Source organism: Apis cerana, linkage group LG6, assembly GCF_029169275.1.
Source record: "Apis cerana isolate GH-2021 linkage group LG6, AcerK_1.0, whole genome shotgun sequence".
NCBI lineage: Eukaryota > Metazoa > Arthropoda > Insecta > Hymenoptera > Apidae > Apis > Apis cerana.
The window spans coordinates 13,806,010-13,825,119 of record NC_083857.1 but is presented as its reverse complement, the minus strand read 5'-3'; the positions used below and the strand labels follow the sequence as shown (position 1 = coordinate 13,825,119).

At 26.1% G+C, this 19,110-nt stretch overlaps 3 protein-coding genes across 14 annotated transcripts in view; 1 reads left to right on the top strand and 2 right to left on the bottom strand.

The window, feature by feature from the left end:
* LOC108003814 (MOB kinase activator-like 2) overlaps positions 1-8,626 on the top strand; it is a 45,890-nt gene extending 37,264 nt beyond the window's left edge. For 5 of the 8 annotated variants that reach the window (XM_017066329.3, XM_062076542.1, XM_062076540.1 and 2 more), the window contains 4 exons: positions 5,632-5,886; positions 6,746-6,870; positions 7,283-7,510; positions 7,987-8,626. In XM_017066329.3, the coding sequence (XP_016921818.1) occupies positions 5,632-5,886; positions 6,746-6,870; positions 7,283-7,510; positions 7,987-8,060 (682 nt within the window). In that variant the 3' untranslated portion in view covers positions 8,061-8,626. The remainder of the gene's footprint in view (positions 1-5,631; positions 5,887-6,745; positions 6,871-7,282; positions 7,511-7,986) is intronic. The other 3 variants (XM_062076546.1, XM_062076545.1, XM_062076544.1) reach the window with 1 other exon arrangement.
* LOC108003815 (uncharacterized) lies at positions 8,143-10,431 on the bottom strand. The gene is made up of 2 exons (XM_062076547.1): positions 10,140-10,431; positions 8,143-9,774 (listed from the first exon to the last, which is right to left on the bottom strand). The coding sequence occupies exons 1-2, from the start codon at positions 10,286-10,288 to the stop codon at positions 9,348-9,350; spliced, it is 576 nt and encodes a 191-aa protein (XP_061932531.1). The 5' UTR covers positions 10,289-10,431; the 3' UTR covers positions 8,143-9,347.
* A 3,676-nt stretch (positions 10,432-14,107) lies between these two features.
* On the bottom strand, positions 14,108-18,956 carry LOC108003832 (palmitoyltransferase Hip14). 5 transcript variants are annotated; one of them, XM_017066362.3, is made up of 10 exons: positions 18,512-18,956; positions 17,444-17,691; positions 17,156-17,355; positions 16,848-17,057; positions 16,475-16,754; positions 16,214-16,414; positions 15,646-15,807; positions 15,407-15,563; positions 15,024-15,268; positions 14,108-14,911 (listed from the first exon to the last, which is right to left on the bottom strand). In XM_017066362.3, exons 2-10 carry the CDS (start codon positions 17,579-17,581, stop codon positions 14,675-14,677), a joined length of 1,830 nt encoding a protein of 609 aa, XP_016921851.1. In that variant the 5' UTR covers positions 17,582-17,691; positions 18,512-18,956; the 3' UTR covers positions 14,108-14,674. The 5 variants fall into 5 exon arrangements, with proteins under 5 accessions (XP_016921851.1, XP_028525512.1, XP_028525513.1 ...); XM_028669711.2 differs by having other exon boundaries at positions 16,475-16,769; positions 18,512-18,946; XM_028669712.2 differs by lacking the exon at positions 18,512-18,956 and adding an exon at positions 18,146-18,337 and having other exon boundaries at positions 16,475-16,769.
* Between the last annotated feature and the right edge of the window lie 154 nt (positions 18,957-19,110).

Sequence of the window (19,110 nt, the reverse complement as noted above, 5' to 3'; positions counted from 1 at the left end):
AAGAAACGGGAGCAGGAAAATGTCCAACCAAGAACTCGAATGATAGATTAAAAGCAAACGGAAAGCTATTCCTAGAGACCGTTTGTTTCCGTACAAATCAAATAATTCGTTAATCTGATTAACAAACCAGTCGATTAAAGATGTAATGTTCTCTGCATAATATGATTAGTGCAATTATTGCTTATGAAGCGTGTTTACAGTGTAAAATAGGGATTAATCGTGATATCAATGAACTTTCTCATTGAATCCTAATGTCTTTGTCTTTGAAATCCATTCAAATTTGAATGAAATTTTGTTTGAAAATTTCATTTGTCAAATATTTTAATTTTTCAATATAAATTAATTTTTTCTGTGTATTATATAAAATATTAGTAGCAAGAAAAAAAACAAATATATCAAAATATTAAATTGTTAAACATAGAAAAACTACAAATAGTATAGAAGAGTATTAACATTTTAATGAAATAAGATGTAACAAATAATAATGAAATTTTGATTATCCAATTTAAACTACTAGTTTAAATTATGCTTCAAATTCATGGGGCTATTAGATATTCTCATATCACTGTGATAAAACCACCATAACAGTAAAAATTGTCAGTTTTAATTAAAATGTAAAATTTTTTTCGTTCAAAGAGTAGATAAATTTGCGTTTATAGCAACGTTAATGAATGAATCATAAACTGTAATTAAATATGCATGTAGAATTTTCCCGAGTTCTTATTAATAATTTATTCTAGCTGTGTTAAAAATTAGAATTTTTAATTTTAATGAGAATATTTAATTCGTAATTTAATCCAAAAGAGTCTAATCTTAACGAATATTTCATATATAAATTATTTTTCAATAAAATAATTTAAATTATTTATAATTAATATTTTATGAAATAATTTGAAAGTCTAAGTTATAGTCTAAGTTATATATTCAACATGGCTGTCATTTTAATAAATCAAGACAAATCAGACTTTGTCTCCACTTTAGTAATTCTACATTAATTAACTCATTTCAAACTATACATTCGATAGTTCGATTTATATCTGATAGGTTTCAAGGACTTCAGTTTCATTGTAATATGAAATATGATTAATTCATATTTAAATGTTTAATTTGAAAGATAGGTATAATTCAAATTATAATCAAACGTTAATATTGAGAATCTTATATTTATTATACATTAAATTTTTCAATCAAATTTATATTTCAATGTAGTCTTTCAAAATATAAAAAAATATTCACTTCAAAGTTTTCATAACCTTTAAAATATATTTTTACCATTTTTCTAAATTGAAATTTCAAGTTAATTTTAACACGACTTAGTTTCTAGCACAGTTTACCAGTTGTATAACCTAGATTAGACCGCGAGTTTCATTTTTCGGTTTACGGAGCGCCACGTTTCCGGGCTGTCGGATGGAAACTTGCTAATTACGAGACATCCGAGCGGACAGGAGAAGAGGCGATGTACTTGTGGTCGCCTCTTCTCGTGAGTACGCCAAAACATTTCGAAACAAGCTCACTCAGTCCATGCTATTGTCAGGAAACCTATGCGACTTTGCTTTCCTGCACTTCACTTTGAACTTCTAGCAATCTCGAACGAAACATTTTTCTACAAATGGCAGCCATAATTGTAAAAAGGAATGAATTCGACGCTCGAATAAGTATTATAGATGGCAGAGTGTTCGTTCGATTTAGACACTGATTGGATTTATTTTTGATCATCGATTGCAATATTTATTTAAATTGATGTTAGTAGTTTCCATGATTCATTTCATTAATTCGTTTTTATTTGATATACTCTTTATGCGTAACTAGTAAGGAGAAAATCGATGCGAATGCGGTAGCTTTGTAGAAACATATTGCTAGCAGTATGTATTAGTGATATTGGGCTAATGAGCTTGAATGTGTTCCAAAATTTGCCGCAGGATGGTGTGGAGAAGAAGGGAGAATCGTTAGGGAAAATCGCAGCAGAGAGCGACCTCTAGAGCAAAGTGCATTTAGGCCAACATATTAACCTTCATCCCAGGATGAAATTACTTTTTCGAATTATACATATGCATGTATCATTTTCTGGAATATATTGTTGAACGAATGTATTGAATATTTATATCGATTTATATTGAATATTTTTTATAATTTTTTTTAAATAATTTAATGTATTATGATTCGAACAGATTGAAAATATGAAAAATATTAAATAATAATAAAAATAATAGAAAATATCTGTATATTTATCAAATATTATTTTATAAAAATTATTATTATGAGAAAAATATTTCATTGACATGAAATTGATAAAAATTAAAAGATAAAACAATATATGTATTGTGTTAAATAAATTTGATTTTCAAGTGATTCAAAAAAAAAAAATAATTTATTTCGAATTAAAATTATAGAAATCAAAAAATATTATATGCTTAATAGCGAGCTTACTTTTAGCTTTCTTAACAATAAATATTTAAAATATAATTATGCGTTTTAAAATGCGCGTTGATAAAAACTTACTGTTTGTTTGAAACTGTAAACTTGCCTTCTGAAATATTTTATTCAAATGAAACAGAAAAATAAGATTTTTTATTTATATGATATATTTTTCTATTATGTTAGTATATTAATTTGTTTAATTTGTTTTAATAATAAAAGTTATGATTTTGCTTTAAATATATTACATATATTGTGGTTATATTGTATATAATTGATATGTAAATTTATTAATTCATTATATTATTTGTCTATTTTTTCCATTCATTTAGTTATTTATTTATTGCATTTTTTATATTCAATTATTTTCGAATATCTATATAAGCTATATAAAAATATTCGTTAACATTGATTATTTTATTGTTCGCATAAATCAAACGCTTGATAAGTTATCAATAGATCATTTGAAATAACCAACAGTGTTCTAGTTCGATAATTATAGTCATCATTCACACGAAAATCAATGGAATGTAATTTCAAACAAATCACGTGCCCACGTACCCAATAATCAGATATGATGTGTTAAATAATCTGAAATGTAACGTAAACTCGTTTATTGGTTTTTGAAACTACTAGCTGTTTTCAATGATTTGTCAATTTTGCATAAAAATATTAATTTTATTAAAAATTTTTTATTTTTTTCTTTTCATATTAAAAAATAAACGAGTTAACATACGTGAAATCAAATGTACAGATTCGAATAATTTTTCTATTATCTAGGTTTCGCTAAATAGAGTTCTAAAATTTTTTACTTTGTCTTGTCGGTAATTAGTCTTTTCAATAGAAAAGTTTCGCACACTGCTCGACAAACAAACAGAACGTGACTTTCGTTATAATGAGAATTCTAGAGGTCGTGGCAGGCTTCGTTATTAAGACAGGTCAGATTAATAACTTATAACTCTGAGTTAAGATCAATGGTAAGCAAAGATGTTTATGCATTAATAATTACAATGGATTGCAATTGAATACGATTTCCCAATGATGATGAAATGAAACTTATATTTTATGCGAATTTCAACATTTCATTCGTATTCGCATAATCTGTATTAACCTCAAAATGATCTAGCACTATTTAATTCATTTGTATGGCATGATAGTAGTATTGGATAAAATTGCAAGAAATGGACGAATAGGTTGTGTATAGATTGTGTATAGGTTATGTATGCCTCTGTGTAAATGTATTTCTCGATTTTTATCGTTTTGGTTTGAAATTATTCAAGAAATAAATAGAAATTAAAAATTATAGAATAATTATAGAATATTATTTTCACTGAATTAAAAATAGCCATAGAATTACGTAAAATGCATATTAATGATTGCATTGTGAAAATAAATTTTGTACTATTTCGCTTATAGAAGTCTCAACCATTAGTGAAATTGACACATTGCTTGCATTTAAAAATAAAATTAAATTAGTTTTTGATCATATAGTCATAAAATTGAATTTCAATAATTCATGGTTCAATATCACTGGTAATTATTAATAAAATTAAATTTTTCTATATGTCAATTTTCTATATGTCAATATTAAATTTAATTTTACTTACAAATACATTATATTGCATATTTATTTTTTATTTCATTTAAGAAGTATGAAATTTTTGTAGATTTTTTTTATAAAGGATTACTAAAATTAAGATCTAAAATATTAATGTATCTTATATATATATATATTCAAAAGTAAAAATCCCCAAATTTCATTATATGAATTATCTATCGTTATTATCTCTCGAATAATAGTATACATATTCACTATCGATTACGAATTATTGCTTTGCATTATAAATAAAAAATTCATTATTATTATTATTATTATTATAATTATTGTATTATAATAATGCGATATGAAGTGTACAATATTATTCAAGTGATATAATGATTTGATCATTATTTATTAATAACAATTAACAACCGATGCGAGAATATTACGTAAAAATAATTTGCAATAAAGAATAATACTTGATAAATTCGGCACAAAAAGCGCGATTTCTATCTTAACATGTGCGTATCGTAAAAACTTTTCAAAGTTTCTCACATACTTCGTTTCGATCGTTCGAAAACGATTCTTGAAACTATACTGTCCTTCTCTTCCCTCTCGAGTATTTTTTGCGCTCTAGATCTGCTCAGTTTCTCGATCGCTGCGTCGATAACGCGAACTCGAAACACAATTTAAGGCACTATTTGTAACGAGACATCGAATTCACATCGAATTGCATCCCTTTTCCAGTCTTCTTATTTTCCATTTCTGGCACTGAGGAGAGGCTCACGAAATGTTTCATCGTTTTCTTTCATCGGTCAGATTTCAGTGTTTTTGCACTGGAAGAATTTTTATCATCGAACACAATTATGCTTTACACAATTTTTATTGTTTATAGATTTTCTGTAAAATTGATAATGAATATTTTGAGGATTTACAATAGAAGATTTCATTAGTTCAGATCGAATTAGATTTTGGATTCGATAAATTAGATTAAGTTTTTTATTAAGTTAATCTTATATAACATGAATATACTGCACACATATATTTTCAAATCTTGAATTTTTATTCTCTATAAATTACAGAATGATCAACAAAGTCTTAATTTCGTTCTTTTAGTTTAATTTTAGTTTAATTAAGGAATAAATTTTATTCATCTTATAGATAATTCTTACACATTAAAAATGAAACATTCTCATACATGTACATTAATATTGCAATTATCAATCACATATGTAATAGTATTACATCTCTTATGAAAATTTTAAATGAACTTTTATATCTAAGGACATCATTCATATATTGTAAGGATTTTCCAACTTGTATTCACATAATAACATATTGATGATGGAACACATCATCTTTCCGAATTATAGACCATAAAATACATTTTCTCATTTAAATGTAACTTAATCTATTTTTAAACTATTTTTAGAAACATTATAAAAATAGAAAACTAAAATAAACAAATTGATATGTTTTATTTCAAATATAATTTAAATATCCAACATAACCACTCATACCACCTTAAAAAAATTAATATTTTCCTAGATCAATTCCCCAACACATGAATCTTCTATGCTGAGCAATAATGCTTTATTGCTTGAGCAAATGTGGTAACAGGTTAACGTGATAAGAGGCAAAACGAGATTAAATAAGCGATTTTACGCTGTTCGTAGAAAAGCCCGACGAAAGGAGAAAGATGCGGGAACAACAGAGGATCCGAAATTGTATCTCGAGGAGGCGGCTCTTGAAAGGCAACTGCCAGAGCTGGACTTGAGGATGTTGGTCGATTTGCCACCTGGTTTGGATTACAACGAATGGTTGGCCTCTCATACTCTTGCACTATTTGATCACATCAATCTCGTTTACGGAACGATATCCGAGTTCTGTACGATGACGGGTTGTCCTGATATGACCGGTCCTGGCTTAAGGTATGTATTGCGTTCTTTCTTTTTTTTCTTTTTCGAATTTATCATAAGAAATTATAAAAATAAACGATAAAGCAAGAATTTGAAATAATAAATAACGATAATAAATAAAGAGAAAAGGTAGATAGATAAAAAGACAGATAAAATAATAATGCTTTAGTAATAGCTTTAGTCGTTTTAAACGATCAATTGACTTTGGTCGTATTAGCGAGGGAATAAGAAAGATGAACGATCTTTAGAACTTAAAGTTTATTACTATGAATTATTTACTTGGAATATTTAAAAAATCTTTGTCATAGGATAATAAAAATTTTAAATAATTATAAGGTATAATTATAAGATATATTAATTTTAAAAAAATCAATAGCTTAAAAACAATTTATACTTGTATAAGGATAATGAGAATTTTTCGATTAATAATTATTTTTGATTATTTTTAAGAAGAATAATATTTTTTATATTTTCATTAAAATAAATTTCGAATTTATATTCAATAAAATTTTCCGTATGTTGATCATTAATATATTATAATAATATATAATATAAATATTGATCATCAATGATCATCAAAGTTATTAACCTTAATTAAACATGTTGTTGTAGATAACTATATTTATAATTGAAATAGAATTAAATATAAATAGTAATAAATGTAGGAAAAGATTTTTTGAATAGAGAAATTAATCAAGCATAATTTATCATAATATATAATTATTTTAGATGATAATTTATGATAAATTCTAATGATAAAAAGGAAAAATAGAAAGAAAAAATTATCATTCTTTGAACAATTTTCTTTCTATTTTCATATTCTTTTAAGTGGTATTATGTATCAATTGTAACATTTTTTTTTATATTTCAGAACTTATCTGTGGTTTGATGAGAAAGGGAAGAAAACGAGAGTGGCAGCGCCACAATATATAGATTATGTTATGACTTTTACACAACGCACCGTTAGTGATGAAACTATATTTCCTACGAAATATGGTAAGTTATCCGTTTCATCTTGTCAAAATGATAACTACTATTATTAACGATAAGTAATTACAATATTTTTATATTTCAAAAAAATATAGTGAACTGTAAAAATTTTCTAATTAAAAAGTTAATATATTGAATAAAGAATATATAAAGAATCATATGAGACATATTACTTTTATATTAATCTTTAATATTTTTATATTGAAATAATTATCAAAATTGATCATAAAAATAAATAAAACATGTAAATAAACAAAAGAGAGCTTGATGTAAAACTATATTTATATATCAATTACATGTATCTATTATATAAATCTAATAGTAATTATATTATACTTAATGGTATAAATGTTTTGTAATTTTGATATATACATGAAATTATAATCGTATTAATTCATCGGTTTCCTGAATGTTTCAGCAAATGAATTTCCTAGCTCGTTCGAATCGATAGTGCGTAAGATCCTGCGGCTACTGTACCATGTGGTGGCACACATTTACCACTGCCACTTCAGAGAGGTAGCACTCTTGGGGTTGCATGCTCACCTTAATTGTGTATTTGCCCACCTCACGCTCCTTAATCAACGCTTCAACCTTATCGATCCCAAGGAAACGGAGATCTTAGGAGATTTAGAGGCTGCCCTCTTGGGTAAGCTTATCTACTAAAATCGATATTATTATGTAATATTCAAGAATATTATATTACCGTAATGAGATTACCATTGTTTGGAAAGAAACATTATTATTACAAATGATACGATCTATTAAAATTACACGATGTTACGTAGAATGGTTTACTAGTAACAGATGACCGCATAGATATTGAGCACATCCATAGCACTTTAATTAAGGACAGGACACTTCTTCGATTTAATGGTAAAAAGAACATTTGAAAATTGAATTCTTTTAATATCTATTCTTTATTGAATTATGTTTTGATGCAGGATCTTTCTGACGAGAGAGATGAAACTCTGTAAAATAATATTGCAATAAGATGTAAATGAAAAGTATATTTAAATACTTATTCATAAAAGATTCATATGTAAAATTGATATTATATTAAATTTATAATTTATTACTATCTCTTTAAATTACTGTTTATTAAAAATAATTCTATAATTGCAGGTGACTCAACATCTTCATCAGCGCCTTCTTCACAAACCTTAGCCATTCAGGAGACTCCGACCACAGCCACCTAGATCGCGATGCACAGCAAGCAAAAGGTTGCAGTTCCTGAGACTAGGTGACGATAGGCGTTTTGTTTTTTCCTTTATTCCTCTCTATCCTTTCTCTTTCTTTCGTTCTCTCTCTCTTTCTCTCTCTCTCTCTTTCTTTTTCTTTCTTTTTCTCTCTATTTTTCTTCTCTTTTTTCTTTCTCTTTTCTGTTTTGTTTTTTAAATAGAATATGCGAACGACAAGAGTTTAAGCATTAACGACTACATACGCAGGTGGAGCGAAAGCGCAATTCTGTAAAAACTAGTAGTACCTGTACATAGCGAAGTGTGAACAACTACATGATGTAATTAGGTTCCTCCGTTTGTTGTTTGTGAGATTGTACATAATTTATTAAACAGTAAGATATAACGAAAGAGATGAAGGATGATTATTGATTATTATTGACGAAGTTAGTTGCTATAAGAGGATAATTTGTTCTGTAAAAACAAAAAGAAAAAAGAAAAAAAAACAAAAAATAACAAAATGAATGAAACTGATAATAATATTGTAAAGTTTAAATAATACCAAATATATACCTGGTGTTAAGGCATGTGTTATATTCGTTAAAACTTGAACAGCTATTACCGAGCTATTTTCAAATTTTCTTCAGTTCACATCATTCTATCCTGGGACAATGCCTTTTCAAATTGATGATCGAGATAATTTATCATCATCTACAGAAGAACAACGGATAAAAATTTGTGATTTAGTAAAAGAAAGATACTTTTCATACGCACACACTTTGTATTAAGTTCTTTTTTATAAGTATATCGAATAGAAGAATTTAGTTCTTTTGTTAACCCTTTGAGACCTAGTATTTTGAAGTCATATATATTCAGAGAAATAAATATGTTATAAAAATGGCCTCGTGGATATTCTAAATAACGATATCTAGTAAAGGCCTGTACTTAGTTAACATACTCAGACCTTAAAGGGTTAAAACTGATTCACTCTATTTAATCATAATTCAGTTTTTACTTCAATTTTTTTCACAACTCAAAATCAAGATAAAATCAATCACGTAGATGTAACAAATCGTTCTTTCTTTCACCTTTTGAACCTTAAACAATAAAAACAGATATAGTACAAGGTAGGAGTGTGAAGTTTAAAATAACTTGGAAACAGTTATTTTGAAGTAACTTAAGTCAACACTTACATGGTGCTATTTTTTTACGAATCGCAAAATATTATGAGTTTTATACCTTATTCCCTTAAAACAAAGTATATTTCATATTCGTCATTCAGAATTGCTCTCTTCTTCTATTCAATCATCAAGTGCAAGCAACCGAGGGAGCGGTACCCTGTTTCACTTCGACGATTCGAATTGCCGCACACACGTGAGCGATTTCTCGTAAGAACAATCCTATCGCTTCTGCGATAGGTTCACAAAGATCCTTGAAAGATGTTGCGATATTGTATAACAATATCAATACAGGCTGTATGAGGGCATTGAACACAATTGACAATAGGGGTTTTATAAAATAGTCCGCAAACAATTGCAAAATGCCCACTGTCAGTGGTCTGATTATACTATAAAGTATAAATCGAATTAATTGTAAAATAAATGCTGTGATGAAAGCAGTGCCGATATGAATAGTCCCAAATATTTCGGCCCAAAAACGAATCGCTGCTTGATCGGTTTTTTCGGCACATTTTTCGGTTATTAATACGGGCGGTGAATCCGTTGTTCGATAATATCTGTAAAAATTGTAAAAGATACGTTACGTTAACGAACATAATTGTAAAATAATTAACATATTTTCCGAGTTATATAAATTTTTTTTAGAATGATATATATAAATAAAAAAAAATTTGTTTTTTGTGATTCTTTTTTTTTTTTTTTAAATATTTCTAACAATAATGTTTTGGTATAGAATATAAGAAATTAAAACTTTTAAATCTTTAAGTTTAATTATGATCATTTAAAAATCAATTGAAAGTTTGTATTTTTTTTTGTTGTTACATGACAAGAAGACATGAATGATTATGTAAGAGCAAATGCCTGCATAATAAAAATCATAAATGATAAAAAGATAACTATTGAAATATTTAGTTATACCTACGCAGAGTTCCCATGGTCAAAGTAATAGATGTCAATTTTCTCTGTTATTACTTCTTTTTTCTTTTTCTCTTCATGAGATATTTTTATTTTCTCTAGTTCAGGAGGAATTTTTTTTTTATGTGGTATCCCTTCCATTATTTCACAGCACATAATGGGCTAAACGAGGTTCATTGTTAACTTATCATAACATCAAGTATAATGATTGTTTGTACATCTTTTATATTTAATGTTCGTACTTAATGATACAAGGAAAAATAAAACAATATATTATTTTATTAATGTGTATATAATATATATTGCAGTCTACCTCCGTATAATGAGGACATTTTTTTGGTGTTAATTTCACTTCGTATGTTTTATTTTTTCTTTCTATTTCTCTTTTCGGCCACCTCCATTTAAAAGGACTCCAAAATGGTCTTCGTTTATCTGAAAGATCTTTAAATTATAATAAGTTGAAAGTTAATAAAAAAGAAAATCAGTAATCTATTTGAATTTTCATAATTAAAATTATATCAAACACAAAATTTATAAAAATTTTTAAATATGAAACAAAAACCAAAAAAAAAAAAAAAAATGAAAATAATTTAGTGATAGTGTAAATAATTTAAAATACTGAGGTTTTTACCATTCTTGCATTTCACAGGTAAAGTATAAGCTCTGCTAGAAAATAAAAAAAATAGTCAATTAATAATTGTTACATAGAATGGAAGTATTTGTATTACATCTTACGAGCGTGACATTGACATAGCGTCTGCTCTATCAAATTTTTATCTTTATTGTATAATTCCTCTACAGGATCGATTTCTTCCGAAGATATTCCATGTATAATTGAATGTATCTCTCGACATTTACAGTCTTTAACTTAATAAATATAATATTTATATCCAAATTATATATATTTAAATTATTATATACCTGATTTACCCACAATTAAATTGTTGAAAATTATTACATGAATCTTTTTGACAGACAGATTCATGTGAAGATTGTTTGATATTGGTATTGGTTTTGTAACTAGAATCTGTCTGTAAAGATGTTATATTTGAAGATTCTGTTTCATCGTGCAAACAATCGTTTCCGGAAACCATGATAAACACATTGAACAGAAATTGAACAAAAATTGAAATTAAGACAACACGAATTAAAACAAAATTAAACTGTCAAGTGACAGCAACTAAACAATTACATTCATATGTTTATAATACCATAATTATATACTTTTGACTGTTAGCAGCGTTCAATATCTAAAATAATTTGATAAAATTGAATTTTTTAAAAAAATGAAATATATAAAGATTTTTATTAATTAAATTAAAATATAAATAACAAAACAATAATAATTAGTAAATCAATTTTTTGTCTTTATTTGCTTACAATATATAGTAATTTTGATTAAATTTTTTAATTAGTTACCAAAAATTTTTGCACCTTCGATGCTTTAAATTTTATTTGTTCTTGAGATGTCGTTCGAAGTAAATGACTGTTATTTACATTGATTGAATTAGAAATAGAATTGTATAATTAGCCTAATATAATCCGATATAATAATTTAAAACTGGTCTATGCAATATAACACTAGTGAAGAATTTCATAATTTTTTTTAAATTCACAACAAGTCACAAAAAGACTTTTACAACTATATTTACTTGTTTTTCACAAAAAATATTAACTAAAATCAAATCTTCGTACAATTATACGTATATTTTAAATCTTTCGTTCGTTATTTTAACTTGTATCTTTCGAAGCAAACAATTTAAAACTTAAATATTTAAGAATATTAATTATAAAATTTTTTTTAGTTTTATATTTATCTATTTCTTATTTGTATGTTTTTCAAAATGTTATGATACAGTTTCAATATTTTTATTCGTTGATAACGTGTCTTTAGCTACACAATTCTCTTGTTTTTGACTTATTCATTTAAAAAATGAAAGAAACTATTTACTATACATAAATTGATTATGTCTCGTCGTTCATACGAGGTAAACACATAATCTAAATACTAAATTATCATAATATCATAATCGGACTAGAATGGAAATATGCGTAAATACTAAATGTGTACCACCACATTCGATAAGTAGTTAATAGTTTGTTATGAAGTAATTACATTTAACTTACATTTGTATTTATAATATTTATACATTTTTTATGTTTCTTGCAATAATTCTGATACAGAGTATTCATTCCATCAATATTACCGCTCAATCGAATATATATTAATCCTATTATATGTATGTTTCAACGTTTTGTACAAACACTTCAATAACGTTCTGTACAAGCAGTCAAAATTGGAAACTTGTTTTTAACAAATGATATTTGGACATATATATTAAATATCAATTTTGTTTTGTATATGCATGTATCAAAGGCATCGGAATGAAGTGTAAATTATTAGAATAAAAATAAGTTGAGTTATATACATGATGAAATTAAATGATCTATACATAAAATGTATTGCGCAAATTAAAACAATCTGAGAACAATAAAATTATATAATTGATATTCTTCTATTATTATCAGAATGATATTGTTTAATTCAAATAAAACTATCCCGTGACATTCATTTATATACTCAATTTGAAATTTATTAAAAATTATTTAATAAGTAAAATATATTTAACTTTTTACTCTTGATCAATTCTCAGAATGTTTTTTTTTAAAATTTATATAAGATAATATAATATAATTAAACATTTAGGCACCTATTGAAAATGCAATGTTAAAAACATATGCACTTTTTTCAATTCGAGTACTTATATTTAATAGTTGATTGCATGGAATTATTGATAAAAATTTGTAATAATAAGGATTTTTATTTTTAATTAAATTTTAATAAAAGTAATTTTTTTAATCCCATTTCTTTTAAGAATATTATATTTTCTTGTTTGAATTATTCGCGCAACAAAACTTTCAATATTTTTAATCTAATTTTAATCCAATATAATCGATTTTTAAATCGAATGGTACAATGCAATTATATATGCATATTAATAATGCTAAAAACTCGAATTATAAGTAAGCATACATTTTTAATTACATACTAACGTTAAAAACAAAAAAGAAACTCACAATTACACGCTCAAAATTATTTTTGGAATTTTTGGAATGTAAAATATAATGTTCAATAATTATTTTCTGAGTAATTATCGTCATACATGTAATTATAAATATATGTCATAAAAAAATGTATCAAGCTTCTCTCTTTTTTTCTTCTTTTTATGTTTGATATTTCTACGTATAATTAATAAGATAAATTTTTGAAATTTTTATGATAAAGTATGACATCCATTCAAACAGATATAGTAAACAATTTTATATATGCTATGCTATATTGCTATCGTTCTTTACATAATGTAATAATAGATTAGATACAACAGGAAACTTTAATCAAATCTTATGAGAGCATAAATAAGTACGTGTGTAAATACGTACGTGTAAATATGTATAATATACATGTAGTACAATTCGATATCTTTTGAACAATATAAGCATGGCACTTAAATCAGGTAAACTTATTTGTAAGTACGAAAAACGGATTAAATTGCTAACAGTAATATATAATATAACTTTAATTTATAATCATGTTATATAATATTTGATTATTCTTTTTTTGAAAAAATGTTTCATAAATTTTTAAACATAAAAATATGCATATATTTTTATTAAGCAACATTCTTTCCAATTCCAATAATGTATTTAATGTATTTATGGAATTTTTATAATATTAACAGAAATTGTAATGATATTGTTATTTATGATTTTTTTCACGATTTTTCATAAGGCTTAAAAATTACAAAGTACAAATAATTATAAATAAATAATGTCCATAAAAATACATTATACAATGATTTTTTAGAACTGACTGTCATGGCTGTTTTGTTAACCTACATCGTTTTTTTCAATATAATTAAAATTGTATTTATAATTGTATGTAAATTAATTATAAATTGAACGATATTTATATTAGAATGTAAAATGTTTAATTTAAAAAAAGTTATAATCGAATATTAACATATTCATATTTAATGATTACATGATCATGTATAGAAATATCTACACATGAAAAATATAAATATTTACAATGCAATGTAAAGTAAACTACTTCTTAATCAATTATATTAACATTTCATTTATATCGAGTAAATTGTAATAATATATAGAGAAAAAAAATCTTGGCTCATAATTTGTTGTAAAAATAGAGTCAAAGTACTTGTGCAATGTGTTTTTCTGTTTCATATTCACAAACTAGAATACACAAATATAGGATATGCATACTTACGTCATAGAACAGTCTTTCATAGTAGATGAATGTTAAAATTTGTATTTCATTTAGTATAAGAAATTACTTATAGTATGCAATTTAAATCCATATATGCAAAATCACTATTTTTTTAAAAGTCACTTCCAATTATGTAGTAACTCTTTGGTAATCCAAAAGTATGCTTTAAGCATAAGTGATATGACACACTATTACATTAGCTTCTGATGGCAAAATTCTTTTATCTTCTATGACAGTGATCCTTAAGAAAAATTCTAAATATATTGGAAGTTATCTTTTGTAGCAAGTAGAGGTAATTTTTCAATACTCTGTTTGTGATCAAAACTATGCAACCAGTCTGAACTGGGTTTTGCTTTTACACCGCAAAAGCTTAAATTGCAAAAATCAGCTGCATTCTGAAGAGCACCACGATGAAAAGGATTCCCTTGTTTAAAATGCGCGTAGCGTCCAGCATTCATACGTTCGTTTGTTGTCATTCCAAGTACCATGATCTAATGATAAATAATATAAAAATTATTTCACGAAAAAAAGATAATCCGATTTTGCAATGAAATTTGTAATGTAGTTGATCGTGTAGAAATAAAATAGAAAAAGTAAACAAACCTGATAACACTGACACGCAAGCAGTGTGCCAACCCAAAAGAAATGGAGACATGTATTTGCTGCAACCCACATTACCCAAGCATCACAGGTAGCTGCAGCAACTAAATAATTATCAGCACTATGCCCATTTGTTAAATTTGTCCAACATTCAAATTGCCAATACTGTACACTAGCGGATAAAACAACAATACAAAGACCTAATAATGATGCTAAAAATCCCAGAAAATACTTGTGGTTATGCGCACCTAAGTTTAAAAAAAAAAAAATTAAAAATTATAAGAATACAACTGTATTATTTAAAGATTAAATTATCTAAAATTAATACAATCTCAAGTTATACTGGTTATACATGTTATGGACTTAAACTATTTTATATGACTTACCAATGCAGTTATTGATCCAAGGACAGTGATGATCAAAACGTGCTACGCATCGATCACATGTAGAACAATGTTTAGACCTCATAGGTCTTCTAACCAAGCAACTGCTGCAAAATGATTGTGGTTCAAAACCACCAGATTCTGCTAACTCTATAATCGTCTGAAAATAACAAAATTTCAAAATAATAAAATAGTAATAAATTAATTTATAAATAATATTCTTATAATACAAAGACTATTACATTTAATTTATCTTCATGTGTAGCTGTAATTACACCTGGATCGCCTCTCCAGGATTGTAAGAAACATATCCAAAGTGGAACAGATCCACTAACTAATAGTAACCATAAATACCAAGCAGCATGTATACCTAGCCAAAATATCCATGTCACGTATATCCACATCTATAACAGATGTGTAATAATAAAAAAATATTGATTAGAAATCTGATCAAAATCTGCTATGCAAATTATATGTTAAATAAAAATTATATTTTTAAATAAAAATAATAATTATTAATTAAAAAAAGAAAAAAATTAAAACTATTTACATTGTAATAAGAATTAATCTAAAAATTTCTATTATATTTCTTTGTATGTTATCTAAAATGTCATGATAAGACATATATTGTCTATATTACTTGTGTAAAAAATGTTATCTAATATAACTCAATCAGTTTTCAACATTTAAGATTTATAATATTATATAAAGATTTATAGTTTAACATTACGATTTTATGTAAGTGAAATTATTTAATAATAATAATAATAATAATAATAGTTAATATCATATATTATTTTAAATATTCACCTTTGTAGCCAAATAAATTGACATTGGTATAATATGAAATAATCGTTCATCGAAGATAAAATGATTAGCTAAATATAGTGCTATATGAAGAGTGACAAAGGCACCTAATTTTACTAGATAATGCAATCCACTTTGAAAAATCATTCCAATTACATAGAAAACTATAAATGGTGTACTGACCATACAATACCAGCGCATTCTCTGAAAGAAAAAATAAGATTTTAAAAAATGAAATTGAATAAAAATAATTAAAATAAATACCTTATCTCTACACCATGTTCTTGTTCTGCCCTGTTTTTCTCTGATTTCTTGACTAAGTTTATGTCCTAACCAGGCAGCACCAATATGGCGACCTAACAATGTCATTGGTGTTTCATCTCTTATGTTTGGTACATCCAAAGATGCTCCATGATGAACTAATGTTGATATTGCTGTACTATTTTCAGCTATAATAGCCCAATGCAAAGCAGTATTACCATGTAAATTATCTGCGAGTGAATGAGATGCTCCTAAAGTTAGTAACAAACGTGTTGGATCTAAACTGTAAAAGAAAAAACTTCAAAGTAACCTATATAATATAATTATAAATAAAAATTTTTACAAATAAGTATTTTGATTATTCTTTTACATTTACCTATTAACTTTATAGGCACTCCACATAAGGGGTGTCATTGCACTTCTGTCTGGCATATTTGGATTTACTCCTTTTGCAACTAGATAAGCAACAATAGAAGTGTGACCAAATTGTGCAGCTAAATGAATACATGAGAATCCTTCTGAATCTCTAAGAGTTGGATCTGCTCCTGCTCTCATTAATATCACAACTGTAGATAAATGGCCCTGTCTAGAAACAATAAGTTTTAATTATTATATTTGTTAAAATATGCATTATATTTTACTATAAACTAGAAATTTAAATTACATATTTAATTTAGAATTAACCTTGTAGCCCAATGTAGTGGTGTGGAAGCTAGCTCACCACCAATTGCATCAACGATAGCTCCCTTTGCAATTAAATATTTTACAATGTCTTTTCGATTGTTTATTGCTGCCCAATGTAATAATGTTACAGTTTCTGAATCTGGTTGATTTACATCAGCACCAGCTTCTACTAATTCAGTCACACGATCCAAAGCTCCATACTAAAAAGAATAAATTATCCAGGCAACAATATTTTTAAATAATTAAATATTATAATATTTGAAATTAATTGATTATTTAAATGAATACCTGAGTTGCCCTAACAATGTCAAATGAGCTACAATCTTGTGCTGGAGGTCTAACAGGTTCCTGATGATGACTACTTGGATCATCAGGCTCTCCACTGCCTTCGCTTTGACAGGCAGTTTGCATTTTTAATGCATACATGTTGAATTTGTTAATATCAACTTCAAAATCACGTCATAGATACAATAAAATTTGTGTATCCAAAAATAATTTTAAAAAATTTTAAAATTTCTTTATATTATAAAATGTAACTGAAACAATAATATTATTAATCTATTAAAATTTTTCTGAATTTTATTAATAATTCTTGTTAATAATTTTTAACAATTTTTACTTTACTTTATTTTAAAAAAAGTTTTATGTGATTAAAATAATATTGATATTATATAAAACTTTAAATATTTCTAATTACTATATTAATTAATAATACATTTAATAATATTTATTATCAAAGACAATTTTGCAATACATTACTTCATATTGATATTATGATACTTATTATGATATTGATATGTTATTAATATTTTTATAAACTGCGTTATATATTAAAATTTTTAGAATCACATTTCAACTTGTAAAATTAAACCGAAAGTTATCCAACGAGAAGTTGCTGAGATTATTTCGCAACGAATATCTATCATCCGGTAATTAATATCAATTCAATTTGACAATAATCAATCTATCGTTTGTATTAACTAAATATACCGCTTTGTTGTAAATATGATGTGTACTATAGACATCGAGCACACTGACAATCGATTTAGTATTCAAGTCAGGAACTAATAAACGTTACAATGTGTAATTCTTTTTCATTCTTGAAAATTTTTTACAAAACATTATACTATGATAATCTTACACGATTACATGATAATTCATACACATATATACAGAACATAATACATATTTACAGAACATAATTACTTTGAACGTTTTAAAGAGAGATTGATATAGCGGCTAAACATCAAGATATAAAACAATTTTGCGATAAGATTATATTATTGTACAATTCGTAAAATTATCTTTTAATCATAAATATATCAGGAAAAACTATTTAATGATATCATATCTTACCTCTCAAACAATGACAACGCTGATAATAGATTTGCATAGTATGCGGCATGCTACCCTTCAATACGTAGTAAGGGGTTAGATTTAAAGGACAAACAGTGAATGGGGGTGGGGCGCCGGTACATTGCATAGAATCCAGACAAGGGTTGACCTTTCTTTCGGCTATAGAAAGAACACTTTGCTGCAACTTGTTTTTTCTACGATCCAAGTCAACACTATTTTTATTCTTTCTTATTTGTTACACAATTTCATCGTTGTTAATATTTTCCTTTTGATGAAATTTTTAAATAAGTACACGTACTGCATTAATATACGATATTTTGTTCGCGTCACATGTACATTATGCTTTCTCAAGTTTCGCGAAGAGCTTCTTATTGACCAAACGGCTTCGTAAGCCGTCCGATCGGTATCCGATATTCATCGAACGAATGCAAAGTTATCAACGAGTCATCTGGCGGAGAAAGTAAATATGGTTGAATTTTCGAAGATCGAACGCCCTCTCGATTTTTTAAATAAAAAGGAAAAAAGAAAAAGAAAAGGAAATTTTTTAATATTTTAATGTTTCAAATGAATGTTTCAAAGTTTTTAGGATTTATTTATAT